We start from the raw sequence: 14,475 nt of genomic DNA, 5'->3' as shown, positions 1-14,475 counted from the left end.
CGTGGCTTACGATTACAATTTAGAATGTCAATACCAGAGAAATTGCCTTGGATATAGGTTTTGGTATGTCTCTCCTTTATTAATTTCTTATTTAAGGTGTAATGTCTTCGGCCATACAATAAAAAATATGTCACATTTATACTTTTTCAAATACTTTTCATGAGACCTAGCTACGGTTCGAAGTTGAAATAGATGTATAACTCAATTATTTCACAGGAAAAAGGCAGGTTAAACAATTAGGACAGGAAGCTCCATGAACTAAGTGAAACTATGAAATGACTTTTGTTGACCCTTTTTGTAGATGCCCTTTTAAAACAATTTCTGAATAAGCTTACTGGAGATGTTTCTTTTTTACACTGAAACAAAATGGAAAAGTGTGTTATACTTGGCTCTTCAATATTTTTGAAGATTTGGCAGGTGTCGACCATGTGAACTTCAATTTAATTCTATTAGCATCCCATGTCAATATAATAGTCGAGTCTCCCTAACCTAAAAATGTTGTGCATGAAATATTCCAGACATGCAATTTATTTAGGTTATAGTTATGCGCCAAGAAATTGACAGACTTAAACCTTTTCTTGAACTTTCCGTATTAAGGAAACTTGAAATCATTCCCGTTGGAAATCAATGGAAAAACGTAGCTTTTGATTTCACAAAGCCAAGACGCTAAAAGCTTGATTTTCTCCAATAGCTGCAAAAAGAGCTCCCACAAGTAGACCAGAAACGGATAGTAAAATAATGATTATCCGAATGCATGCCTGTCATCGAGGCGCATTCTACATTTAATGTAGAATGCGTCTCTTTAGTAATTTACTAAAGACCCATTGGTAGAATTCACAGTGGCAGTATAAGGTAATCTAACCATGACGTTGGGTATGTTCTTCATTTGATCCTGCTTCTACTGGAGTTACGCACCAACGTGAAACAGCAAACTGCGACGGATGTTACCACGCATCACGATAGGAATACAACATTAAACCAGGGATGCAACATCAAATCTTGGTAGTTGGAATTACGATATGAATTTCTTTTCCGCCCTTAAAAAAAACAATTAAGTTGAAAACATCAATTTTGCCCAATTTTCACCATCCCATAGATCTAAAGGTACTTCCCTCATCAAACGCGGGAATTTTTTTTGTGATTGAAACAGGAAATACCGAACCAATCCGATTAGATGAGTTTGGCCATCTTCCCAAGATCAGATATAGTTTCCGTCCCTTCGAAGATATGCAATTTGCAATGAGCTGTGTGATTTTCGCTGATCAAATGCAGCCCCCTTTAAAGTCAACAGAAAGACGTTGGTTTATTTGTTGTACGAAAAATAGCTGTATGAGATATGAAGATATGAATAGGAGGATTTCTATCAAACTGAGGTCTGGCGCAACTTGTCAATGCTTGCAACTTCGACGTTCCATCCCGGGGCGGGGGACTCCAGTGGAAAGGTTTGTGGGTATGTGTCGCCCTAATGGGTCACTTTTTCACGAAAAGAAATTCTCTAAACACGGATCAATTTTTCATCAACAAAAACCTACCCATGAGGCAATTACAAAGCAAATGCCCCAGTTTTAGGAAAACATTTACATGCAGTAATATTGCGTTAAAAATATTCCCCCAAATTGTCAAGAAAATTCCTAACAATAGGTCATCTTTTGGGAATATTCATGGGTAGACATTTTCAAGTTGGACGACACATCCCTTTGTAACATGTTATGAATACCCCACCCACGGTGTAATTTTCCATAGTACCAATAGCGCAGTGCCGGACTTGACGACATATTGTAAGAACGTATCCTCAGCCGATTTGCTTAAACAACATCGCGTTTCATAGTAAAGATGAGTCTCAGTCTTCCATCATTGAACTGACCTGTCCAACTTGAAGGAAACACAAGGTTATCTATTAGACTTATACCGAAACACACAAGATATCTTGAGGATACAAAGTTTTAGTATTATTATGACTTGCAAATTTTATTACTAGACTCTGAGAAAACACATTGTGAATTGTTAAGGTTGATTGACACATAAAGTGTATTAATCGAAAATGAGAACACTAGAAATTAAATATTTATTTGTGCTGATGCATTATTTATTGTTTCTACTTGTTTTAGGATGTTTCTATTATTCACCAGGTGAACTGTTTTACGGGAGAGTAGAGCACTCGGATTAACCATACACTGAATGTATCCGTGTAGGGTAACAAAGAGTATCATGATGGTAAGTGAAACATGAATTCATGAATAGGAACAATTAACGAGTCGATCAGAGAGCCTTGCTTTGCAGCTGTCGTATGTTCACTTGAAGGTTAGAGTACATCTTCGGACGACGTACAGTAAGGAACTCGATTGAGTCCAGGTGTGTCATCTTTGCTTTATTTTCCCAGACTCAACCACTTCGTGACACATGTCCAGGTCAACGCTCTCCCTAAAATTACACCATTAAAGGTGCCGCTTTCGATGTCCCTATACAAGCGAATATTCAAGATCTAAATTTGGTACAATTTAATGTAAATTGTGATGTGAATCTATGACATAATGAAGTTGCCCATATTTCGACTGCAATTGGTTTGCCGAATAATGTCACAGATCGATTAAATCTAAATCTTGTCTTTGAAAGTTTGATCTCAAGAAGGATATTACAATCGAAGAGCGCAGGTCAAAGCTGAAGAAGAAAAAAATTACAATCTGAAGACGGGTAGTGTCGTTTTTTGGCCACGGTACGTTCGGGTGCCTCGCCAAAATAAAATAGCTCCAGCCTAGAGAAAAATGCAACTAAAACCTAATTACCTCTTTAGAGACAGAGGTCGGAGGTGTGGTCGCAGAGTGAATGACTCTCTTCGAACAGACGATATGGCAAACACATAACAGTTCTACTCCTATTTTACAATTCATCAATTCACCTGGGTATTACGCAACACGCCGTTTCAACAATTAGCCTTCAGCACGTAGTCATGCGCTTGTAGTCGAATGCTGACCATCGCAGGCGAAAGTGACTCTAGATGGCCGCCAGTCGCCGAGTCTCAGGTTCGTAAATTGCGAGTATATTACGCGATATGATCTTTTTGAGATTCTTGTCATAAATGCTGATACTCATGAGTGAATTTTTATTGTCATCATCAAGCAACCCGCCGTCTGCGTTTGCCGATGAATGGTGGCTAGCCATAACACTTTGGTGACAGTCAGTTCCGATGCGCGGCTCAAGGCCCGCCCCATATCTTGTCCTGGCTGTGCGGCAGGTGTTGGCCTTCTTGACGTGAAGGAGACGCCCAGGGGTCTTGTTATGCTACCTCCATGTTATGGGAAATAACAGACACTATATTTGTATCATAAAGTGTTGTCTTCTGTTTTCGCCGATACAAATGCACTGAAGAAAAACCATTTACCGTTGTTTATGTGACATTTGGAAAGTTAACGTAGGCCTAAATTGCTTTTACAACGAACGGGATTGTGACGTCATGCTCTAACGCGTATTCACTTGTTTTACTGTAACAGCTTTATAGACCAAGTGCACCGTTGTATACCTTCGGTGCTACATACCTGTGCTTTTTAGAGCAAATTAAGACACCTAAATCGCATTGCCACTGTGCAGTAATTACTGTTCCGTAGAGATCGTATAGTATATTACCATTGATTCTGGTTCCGACAGCTCGAAGGTCTTAACTTGGCACCCGGATGTCAAAGAAAGGGTTTACAGTTTTCACATGGCATCAATGCCGATAATGTGTCATAAAAGGCCAGAAAATTATGGTTTTTGTTTCTGGTCACCAGCTTGTTTGCGTTGCGCAACAAAATTCTCACCATACCAGTAGTTGTTTCAAATAAATAACTGTAGTAACATAAACCAATTAAACTCTACTTTTATAAACTGCCTTCCATTCTTTCCACATTCATAAGGTGACGGATAAGAAAGTGTTTGGCTGTCATGAAAAAATAACTTGTGGTAACCAAAGCAGTTGAGTGAAAAAAAATCCAAGGACCACAGCAGAATATCAAAGCCCAGAAACAAATCTCGTTTTTTTAAGTCTGAGGAAAGTTAGACAAACTATTCATTCGACTAAATGGTGTGCTGCCAAAAGGAGAAAAACTGATCATGATATGGTTTGTGTAGTTAGAGTAGGGAACTAGATCACTATTGGGGAGCTACAGATAAATCGACATTTACTGCAACGCAACCTGAAATAATGAGGAACTTCAGTAAAAATACTTCATTGAGACTAAAATGATGTAGTCCTACGACAACAATAAAATTCACCACAGATGTTTGTATTTGCGTTTGCTTGTGTAAATTCTTCTAAGTTTTATACAACCAGCTTCATAGATAAGCTTAATTAAAGTTTGAAAAACGATCTTGAAAATCAAGAATGTGTGTGTGTGTGTGTGTGTGTGTGTGTGTGTGTATGTATATATATATATATATATATATATATATATATATATATATATATATGATAGATGATTATTATCACAAATTATTTCAAGTAGAAAGTAATTATGTTACTGAAATTTTTATGCATTGCAATCTTCAGACAGTTCTAGATCTATCTGTCTGAAGATTGCTGGATGCATGAAACTCTAAGTAACATAATTATTTTCAACTAGAAGTAATATGTATTATTATTTATTATGCTCTGCTCTGAGCATCAAGCACTGTAATTTCCCATGATAACATACTTTGTAATATTTTAATGATGACATATATATTACTTTGTATATATATATATATATATATATATATATATATATATATATATATATATATATAAGAATTACCATATATATATATATATATATATATATATATATATATATATATATATATATATATATATATATATATATATATTCTATATATATATGAATAAGACAAAGTCTTTCATTCAACAGGAACGTATCAATATAGGCATGAGTATGTATCTATATCTGACATAAACTTTCTTTCCATTCAACAGTTTTGGTTAGTTGAGAAGTAAGGAAGAAACCACAATGATAGGACTAAAGTAAAAAGAAAATTCCAACTGCAGCCAACACCAACATCTTCAATGGCTAAACGAATAGGAGGCATTCAATTGATACGATATGGGTTTGCCTTCTCTTTGGTGTGTGGCTTTGCTGTGTGGTTCATCTTGTATACCCAATACTTCAGTAACATCCAAGACCACACAACCGTGATGGTCAGAGTGTTTGGCCAAGAGAAAGGTGACAACAGGCAAGCTGATAGCAATGTTACCAGGGCAGCATTCAGGAATTACCCGACACCGGAAATTCAAATTGCAAACCATAGCAAGTATGATGATAAGGACGACAACGATACAAATATTAATGATGATACAATTTATGCTGATGTAATTAGCTATCTCTTCAATGGCAACTCTACGACTTTGATCACAAGTAATGACACCAGTCATAGTTTTGACAAAGAAAGATCACATCCAAGTGTGGGCCAACACCCCACATTTCCTCCAAGAAACCATAGCAGAAAGATTCCCGGAACTAACATAATCACAAATACCAGTTATGCAAGCAACAGAAGCAATGGCAGCAACTCCATAAGCGTCATAGGTCAGCTGAGGTCACGGATCTTGATGAAAGCAAGGGCAAAGAAGTCATTCCCACTTCTACCAAATCTCTCCAGTCCTGACATTAAAGCTCTATTAAAACTCTATGAGGCAGGATTTGACGACACACGCATTTCACGGAGCAATGTGTGGGGTGTCCCAAAGCGTAAAAGCAGGAACGGTTCTAAAAAGATTGATGAATCTGTCACAGGGGAGAAACTGGTGTGTAGAGTTCAAAGGCAAGCTATGATTGAGACGCTTGGTACAAACACAACTCCCTTCAAAGAGATGGGTCTTGCAAAGTATTTTCCAAAGCTGGATTATCTTGACACTTACCAGATACCATTCAATCGCTGTGCAGTAGTTGGTAGTTCCAGATACCTGATAAATTTTACCATGGGTGCTGAAATAGGTAAGTCGTGCCCTCACGTATATTTTTTAATGCGCATGCAATGGTAAATGAACAATCAACATGTGCCACACATTAGATAATTTTGTCATCAGAACAGAATATTTATCCCCCTGTCATCTATGGACTTTGGTATGACTCCTTTGTTTTCAATATTTTGGATGACCTTGTCATTGAAATTGGAGGTCAAGGGGTAAAATACATTATGGAATACATGTTAATGAGTTTTCTCCAGAAAATTACATTCTTTTATATCATTTCAGTATTTTAGTGGGGAGAACAATTAACACTTTTGGAATTATTTGCAAACAAAAATATTGTATGCCTGATAATGCCCAGAATGAAAATAATTTGTTGTGAAGCACGTGATTTGAATATCAATATTATCATCCCCTTTTTAAAAAGTATAATTTTATCATAGAAGACAATGGTATTGGGCCAAACCAGGCATTGAAAGGTTTATTAATTAATATAGACTGCTCATATGCATGGACATGTATATAGAGAAACTTTGGTATCAGTGATTTTATACAGAATCAACAGTGGATGTTAAATTTCATAAGAGGATTGAAATGTAAAAAACAATTCCTGATTGTTTCAATCCTTCAAAGATATGTTTAGACAAGTCTTCAAGGAAATTTGTTGGTCAGCATGGGTACCGTTTTACAAGTGCTAGCCACAAATGATGATGTCAAATCACCGTACACAATACACAGTGCCATAATTACAATGCAACTGTGTATTGTGTACGGTGATTTGACGTCATCAGTTGTGGCTATACCACTTGTAAAATGGTGCACAATTTAAACTGTCAACCTATCAAGGAAGGACAACAGATAAGGCAGCTCAACCACTGCTAATACACTGTATTTTTAACTAATTTCAACAACACATAGGTGATCCTCCTTAGAAAAACTACTGAACAAAAAAAGTGTAATCATAAAATCTTTCAAATGTGGTAAAATTTATGTGGCAGAGTACTGGCTTGGAGTAAAATGACAAAATACAAGTCTTTAGCTGTGCATTTTGTATTTTCAGTTTACTCTACTGTACTGCCATCCCTGGATCTCAGATTACGATCATGTTAGAAATCTTTGAGACAAACAACTGTAATTTTTTTCCAAGTGTTAATGATTTTATGATGATCGTTGTATGTCAACTATCCTTCCCCTAAGACCGAAAGATTCAGTCTAGTGTGGGTCCTCCACCAAGTACTCTGTTGAAGTTTGGAAAGACACGTCAATGTTGTCATTCTACAGGCTCTCAAGTTTGATACCCTACCACTCTGGCTTTTGAATATCTTTTGTGGTAGAATTGTGGCATGAAGATATCGGCCAGCACATACTGCATCGCATATCTACAATAATCAGCCTAATTTGTTGAAAATTTCCGCAATATGGCACATTGACATCTGGGGCACAAGTAAACAAATTTAAGTTTGATTACATAATAAGACCAAGAGTAAGACCTTGCAAAGATGACGTGACCAGATGTCTCTGTAAAACGTAAAACAACTTTGAAAGCATTATTGTGTGAAACTAGTTTATCATTAATACATTAATGGGTGAAAAACTCCAATGGTGAGTGTGCTTAGCCTATTATGACCATGGTGGAAATATTGACTGTTAAAGGAAGATTAACCCTTTTCCTGTCAGACAGTATCACTTCCCCATCAGCCAAGTCAGTAAAAAGAAGTATTGAGCAAAAACGTGACGTATTTGCACCCACTTGGTTTGGTCTGTTATAGCATCTTTAGTCCAAAAAAATCAAGTTTACAACAGCCTTCAAATGTACAGTATTATGTTAAAATACACCATATGGAATATGTTGTGTTTCATTAAGTTTAACCATCTTGACCTGATGGTGAAATATGGACTTGGCAAGAAAAGGGTTAAAAGACAAATTTGGTATTAAAATGATACATTTTACCATTGTACCACTATGGTTTGACCCAACCCATTGTTATCATTTCTTACTGGGGACCCTTCTATTCAGAATAGGGGTAAACAGGTTAAAGACGTTACAAAGCAGTATAGATGTTCTATTTTCAATCTTCATGCACAGATAAACATGATGCAATACTCAGAATGAATGCAGCACCAGTGAAAGGCTTTGAAGACATGGTCGGCAGGAAAACCACATTTCATCTTCTCAACAGTCAACTCTTAGAAAGAAGAATGTTTCATGAGATCACAGATACTTACAGTGGAGAGGTGACATATCTAGTGTGGAAAGGAGGGCCTTACAGTGGAAACCTGGTCAGGGTGAGTTAATTGCTGCAGCAAATAATTGAATAACTTTAGATTTGTTTATAATTTCTGAAAAAATTAGCATAAAAGTGCTAAAATCAAAATCAAAAAGACAATAGCTGTCTTTGTCTTGAAAGTTAAAATCTAGAATTTGTAATCAGACAATCTGTCTAGGTACATGTACCACAGAAAGTAAAATGAAGGTTTGAATGTCCTGGATAATGTACATCTAAATGCTTTATTTTTACATATTATTGAACAATTCAGTGGTACGAGAAAGTGGCTACAAAGAAGTTTTTCAATGGTTACATAGAGTGGGGCAAGATGAACCCCAACTTAACAATGCATATCATCAATCCGAAGTCACTTTGGAATGCCTGGGATGTCATCCAAGATTACTGTCATCAGTACAGCAGTGACAACCCTTTATCATCAGGCTTTACCGGTATGTATAGCTGATCTTAGTACACTATATTGAACATCATAAAACCTTCCTTATTTACACATCAGTTACTGCAATTTTCGGCATAACCTCAGCAGTTTCTGGTACATGCTGTCGTTTCACTGAGAACACCAGAGGGCAATTTGTTGCGGTAGATTAGTAAAAATTCATCAAATGTGAAAAAGCTATGGATTCTTTACAATTTTCAATATTAAAATATTTCATCTTAAGATGTGCGCCATGTGTTCCAAGTCAGCTAAATTTGCATGCACTTTTCCATTCATTTCTCCGTAATGTCATGATACAACATTTTATACGTTACAGCCATTCAAGTGATGCTGCCAATTTGCAATGAACTTGATGTTTATGGGATGGTGTATCCTAAATTCAACTCATCATCATGTCACTATTATGACAAGAAACACTGCAACTCTCTCAACTGGCATCCCATTGCCAAGGAGAAATGTTTCATCAATAAACTGAACATTGGTGCTCAGAAAGACATCTATGAGAAAGCACGGATCTCAATACCTGGATTTGCAACTCTCAACTGCGATGAAAATGTTTGATATGAGGATGAATTGGTAAATTTTGGCAACAAAGACAGTTATCAGCCAATGCAGAAAACAAAACAGTGAGATTCTGAATATGAAAACTGTCTCATAGACTGAGTGCAATAGACATGTATGTACAGTCATGAGAATCAAACGACACCTTTGCTTACGAGACTACATGTTAAGTAAAATTTCTGAATTTATATTTTAAAATTTTTATTTTTTTATTTATTTTTTATTTCTCCTTTTATATGTTGACCATCATTGTCTAATCTTACTATCCTATGATTAGAGCAAACACAACGGTGTCGCTCTGTTCTTTGAACATGCACGGAATAACTCTGCAGTGTTCTAAGGCATATTAAAGTTGCCCAAGAAATCTAACTACACTCACAAACATTACCGAACAAGGCTGAGATATAGTATATGTAGTATGTTCACCTTTGGGCTTTGTCTCTGGCACAAAACTGAAATGTTTATGTTACCTTTCAGTTTGAAGAGATATATTCCTGATGTTGTACCTGTACTGTTCTATGTATGTACCTATCCAATTTACACATTGTAAGCCTTTCTCTAATTTGTATTGAATTTTAAATAGAATCAAGCAATTTCTTTTAAGTTCAGTATCTTTGCAGACTATTCTCAGGTACCAAATTGAATTATCTCATTCAAGCGTCCCCTAGAATTTTTTTAGTTGGTTGGAAGCATATCTTTCCATGCATCATGCAAAATTTTCTTGAAATGAGTAAGAGTATCTGGAGGAACTGATATGTCAATACATTGCCATAGAGGGCGTACTTAACTTAAGGAGTCCATTGCATGTCAACAGAGCCCAGAAGGCATATCACATGCTGGAGGTGATACATGTATGATGTAATCGAAGTCTAAAGGTTCTATTACTCATAATAGTGTGGACAATACTGGCCATAATATGTGTGGAATCTGGGATTACTGTACAGGAGGACTGGACTCGCATTGTACTTAAGAAAGTGACAGTTCAACTGTAATGTTTAGAAATTTATCAGAGTTTTTGTTCATTGTATACATTCATTACCTGTACTTTAATACTTAAGCCTACTTCCTCCAGTATTTGGTTACAGTGATGTGTCTGAGTATAATGTAAATTGTTGTCTTGACAACTGAATTCAACTCTGGGTATCCCGGAATACGATTATTAACACTGATCATACAGGACCCCAAGCAGCTCAACATGCTGTAGGAGGTAGACCAAGAAAATAAAGCACCATACATGGAACAAAAACCAGGAAAAAATTGTCAAAAGGTATAGTTTACTATGCCTTTCACCAATTTCGTCCCTCTTACAGTCTTACACAATTTTGTCAAAAGCACCTTTCTGTGTGCACATACTGTGACATTGCTGTGGCCAGCAATCACTGCTCAAAGAACTAGCTTAAAGATTTTAAACTGATGATGTTTTAAAACTCAGAGGTAATATGTTAAGTAAGGTGATTGATGGATAAACAATTATAATCAAATGGACAATGCTGGATGCTGATGTTTGGTTCATATAGCTACACTCAAAGACAGTATTTTATTGTTAGTCTTGTGTTATACCATTTTTGTGTTCCAGACACCAGTATCTTTGGTTACGCAACGTCTGTTATATGTTATATGTAATGATGCCCAATGAAACTTGAGACTCTATGCTCATTGCTGTTGGGCAATTGTTGCTTGGGTTACTCGGGCATGTTGTTGGTTTTTCTTTTGATTGCACATTTACAAACATGGATAATAAAAAAAGTATTTTCTTGGAAACCATGCTTTAAAGTAATCCATTTATATACCAGTGTTTTTGCCGAGGCTGGGGAACATTATTGGTAAATGATTTTGGAACTCTGGCTCCCCCCATCCCCAAATCATATTACATCCAAGGAAACCCCTGTAAAATATCTGTAGAAACCTAGTGACATTTACTCACATACAGCCCTTGATAAAAACACTGATACACCATATCTATGAAACCAAAATCTGACTTTGGCGATGAGGCAGATACAGGTAAACGGTCTGTGAGACTTACTGTTTTTGTTCTAATAATCAATTCACTATGATATTTGATTAATATGTCACTATAGAGGGGCTTCATTGAGAAAAAAATTATAATAATTCAAGCAGTATTGTGTTTATTTTGTTTGGATAAAATTGTTTGTCGATAAAACATTTGAAAAAAAACTGCAACTTTTGTCTAATTTATATATGTTTGTTATTTTTTCATGGGCTGAGTAAATGTGTATGTAATTTACAATATCATCGCTGAAACCAGAATTTTTAGTTGAAGATCTCAATTATAATATAGAATATGATGCATAATGCATTGTGTTTGCTAATGATTTGTATTTCAACGGAGAGAACACAAAAATTAATTTAAATTATATTACAAAAATATCAACTTAAGTTAGGGCTATTGTAAACTGCCACTTGCAAGTGTCGTTGCCGACTTTGTTTGATGCCACCTTCAATTCAGATAAGTTTTCAATGTCATAAAATAAACGATTTTTTCATTTTTTGACGTGACATGATTCAAAATGAATATTCATGATGTGCATAACTTGCCCTTCATTTGCTGGAGAAGTGCAAAATCAAATTGTACCACAATCATGTCAAATTTCTGCAGTAATACTTCACAGACACAAGTACATCCACATATTTAAGAAGACATTAAGAAGACATCCAAGTACATCCACATATTTAAGAAGACAACACCATCTTTCAGACAAGTTATCAAACATGCTATTCAAATGTACACTACCGGTGTATCTAAGGATGGGCCAGTTCTGTTAGTATTTGTAGTGCCCTTGACCAGTAGTAATATATCCTTCAGTCTCATACACTAGCCAGTCATTCCTGCGTACTTCATCATACAACCGACTATTTGTACGGTAGTTTTCTCTCCTACAACACCCAAGACAAATGACAAAATCACTGGTCTGGGCCCAAACAATGGTAAGCCGTCCAGGACTTCATACTATTGTATGCACTCATCAACAATGAATGAATAATTTACTCTCCAAACGAACATCTTTGTTGCTGCATTTTCATTAAAATTTATTCAATACAATGATATCAGTTTATGACAAGACAATATTTTTCTAGATTATTTTTTTCTTTATGAGGGGCAAATGTTTCTCGTGCTGGTAACCAGATGTAACCATACTATTATACATAGATATTCTACAGGGTAAAACTAGAAAAGATGTGTTACTCTGGAAGAAAATGCCTGTCTTTACTGCTGTTGTGCAGTGCAGTTTAGCCTTTACAATTTAACATACACTGTTTAATAAATAGAGATTTAAGAACGAATTTCTAGGAAAAAATCTTGAGTACTATTCAAACACACTGGTGTGAAAATGATTTTTTTATACTGTGCCACCTATCTCGTGTATACCTATTATGGAAAATACAGAGGTGGCAATATACCTATTATGGAAAATACAGAGGTGGCAATATAGCAAAATTGGTATCTGAAAATCATGGTTGGTTTCACCCTTGAAACCTGTTTGAATGTATATTTCAGCATGATGTCACCATAGGGTCAAGGTTCAAAGGGTCCACCACAAAAATTGGTTTCAGATTGTTTGCAGTATCTTTTAGTGTACATTGAGTATGAAACACTATGGCCACAACAACGCACGGAAAATACAACTGTTTTTCATCTTTAACATTCACTAACACAAATTTCCTCAGAAAACAAATTTGAGTCAACCTTAAAATTCCTGTTAAAAAAGTGTGATATGAAATGAAGTGATTTTGATCGTACCAGTTAATTTCTATTACAGTACCTTTAATTGAGGGTGTATGCGTTACCGGTATGTGTATTGTAAGTACAATTAGGTTTGGCATAAAATAACAAACTGATTACGACATAAAATTATGAAAAACTTGCCTCAGTTTTCTATGACTTTAAACAAAAAAAAACCTCTCAGTGAATATTATCTTGTAAATATACATATTTTAGGTTCTGTACATATACATAAAATTTATAACCTAGCATATAATTTCAAGAATTCAAGAGACAAAAAAATTGGACGTTGTAAATATGTCAATGAAGCTTGGCATATAGGCATTTACAAAGATGCAGCTTGTTTTGTATGAATAATCACATTTTACAACTTTTAACAAAGCACTGGACTTTAAAATGATATCAGTGTTGCCAATTACGTGCAAGTTCCAATATGACCAGTTATATAACTTTGGTCGTCACAAGCACATAACTGAATAACCAGCATTCATTTCCAGAGATACCCCATGTCACCAATGCTTCAATAAGGCAAACAATAATAATTTCATATAAATAAGAAAATCCAAAATGGAGCGAAAAGTATTTCTTCTTGTGAATTCAATGGAAACAAATTTTTCCATGAACTGCCAATTCATTAGTCTTGGTGACCCAGACTCTCTGCCGGGGGTGCTGCCGCTTCCAACCGGAGGCGGAAGCGAAAGTGCCCCCCCCCAGCAGACAGTCTGTGTCACCAAGACTACCAATTCATCATTCAGGTAATTTGTTCTGGCATCTAGAGGAATTGAAAATCACTTTTATAACTAAACATCATTTTGATGGAAGAAATAGCTAAAGTAAAGATTAATTTCCAACTTTCACTTGTTTTTTAAAAATAGTTGATCAAAAAATCTCTCCATTATGGCAAATGATAGTTCCATTCGTTTGAGGAAGTACAGTCATTTTATACGTAAAAGTTATTTGCCTCAATTAAATTTCAGATAAAATTCCATCATTTTTCGTTTAAATTTACAATAAAATTCCATTAGAAATGTTATGTTTTTGCAGCCTGGTTGAAATTCAACGATAGCGTGGGGTTATATTTGCATGGACTTAGATGTATACACATTTGATAATCCCAGTAGAATTATCAGTGACTGACTTTCAGCCAATCACAGGTAGACAAATTGATTTGGATGAATAATGTGGTGAAATTACTTGGCAAGCCATTCAAAAAGTGCAATGCCACTGAGTAGTTCCAAGTTTGTCAAATTTTCATGAGCTAGGTTAACACGATTCTTTTATCAGCCTTTGTGTAAAAATTTTCCTGTACAATGTATCGAATCAAGAAAGGTGACGATAGTGATTCCACTAATCTGAAATGTTGATCTCACCAAAAGCAGTGCCAACAATAAATTTGTACAACACTGAAAATATTACATTTTGCATTGTTACGTGCAGAGAAAACGAACAAAAGGGTGAACTCAGCAGTTAACGTTTTAAACAAAATTTATTACGAAAATAAAACTAATTGCTA

General features: G+C 35.6%; 1 protein-coding gene across 1 annotated transcript; it reads left to right on the top strand.

Moving 5' to 3' along the window:
• Positions 1-2,880: 2,880 nt before the first annotated feature.
• On the top strand, positions 2,881-10,394 carry LOC139114684 (beta-galactoside alpha-2,6-sialyltransferase 1-like). The gene is made up of 5 exons (XM_070676555.1): positions 2,881-3,020; positions 4,946-5,963; positions 8,025-8,224; positions 8,477-8,654; positions 8,976-10,394. The coding sequence occupies exons 2-5, from the start codon at positions 5,036-5,038 to the stop codon at positions 9,218-9,220; spliced, it is 1,551 nt and encodes a 516-aa protein (XP_070532656.1). The 5' UTR covers positions 2,881-3,020; positions 4,946-5,035; the 3' UTR covers positions 9,221-10,394.
• Positions 10,395-14,475: the final 4,081 nt, after the last annotated feature.

The sequence above is a fragment of the Ptychodera flava genome, chromosome 16 (assembly GCF_041260155.1).
Source record: "Ptychodera flava strain L36383 chromosome 16, AS_Pfla_20210202, whole genome shotgun sequence".
In the NCBI taxonomy this organism is placed as follows: domain Eukaryota; kingdom Metazoa; phylum Hemichordata; class Enteropneusta; family Ptychoderidae; genus Ptychodera; species Ptychodera flava.
Note: the sequence above shows the minus strand (reverse complement) of the source record. Positions and strands in the feature narration are given on the sequence as shown.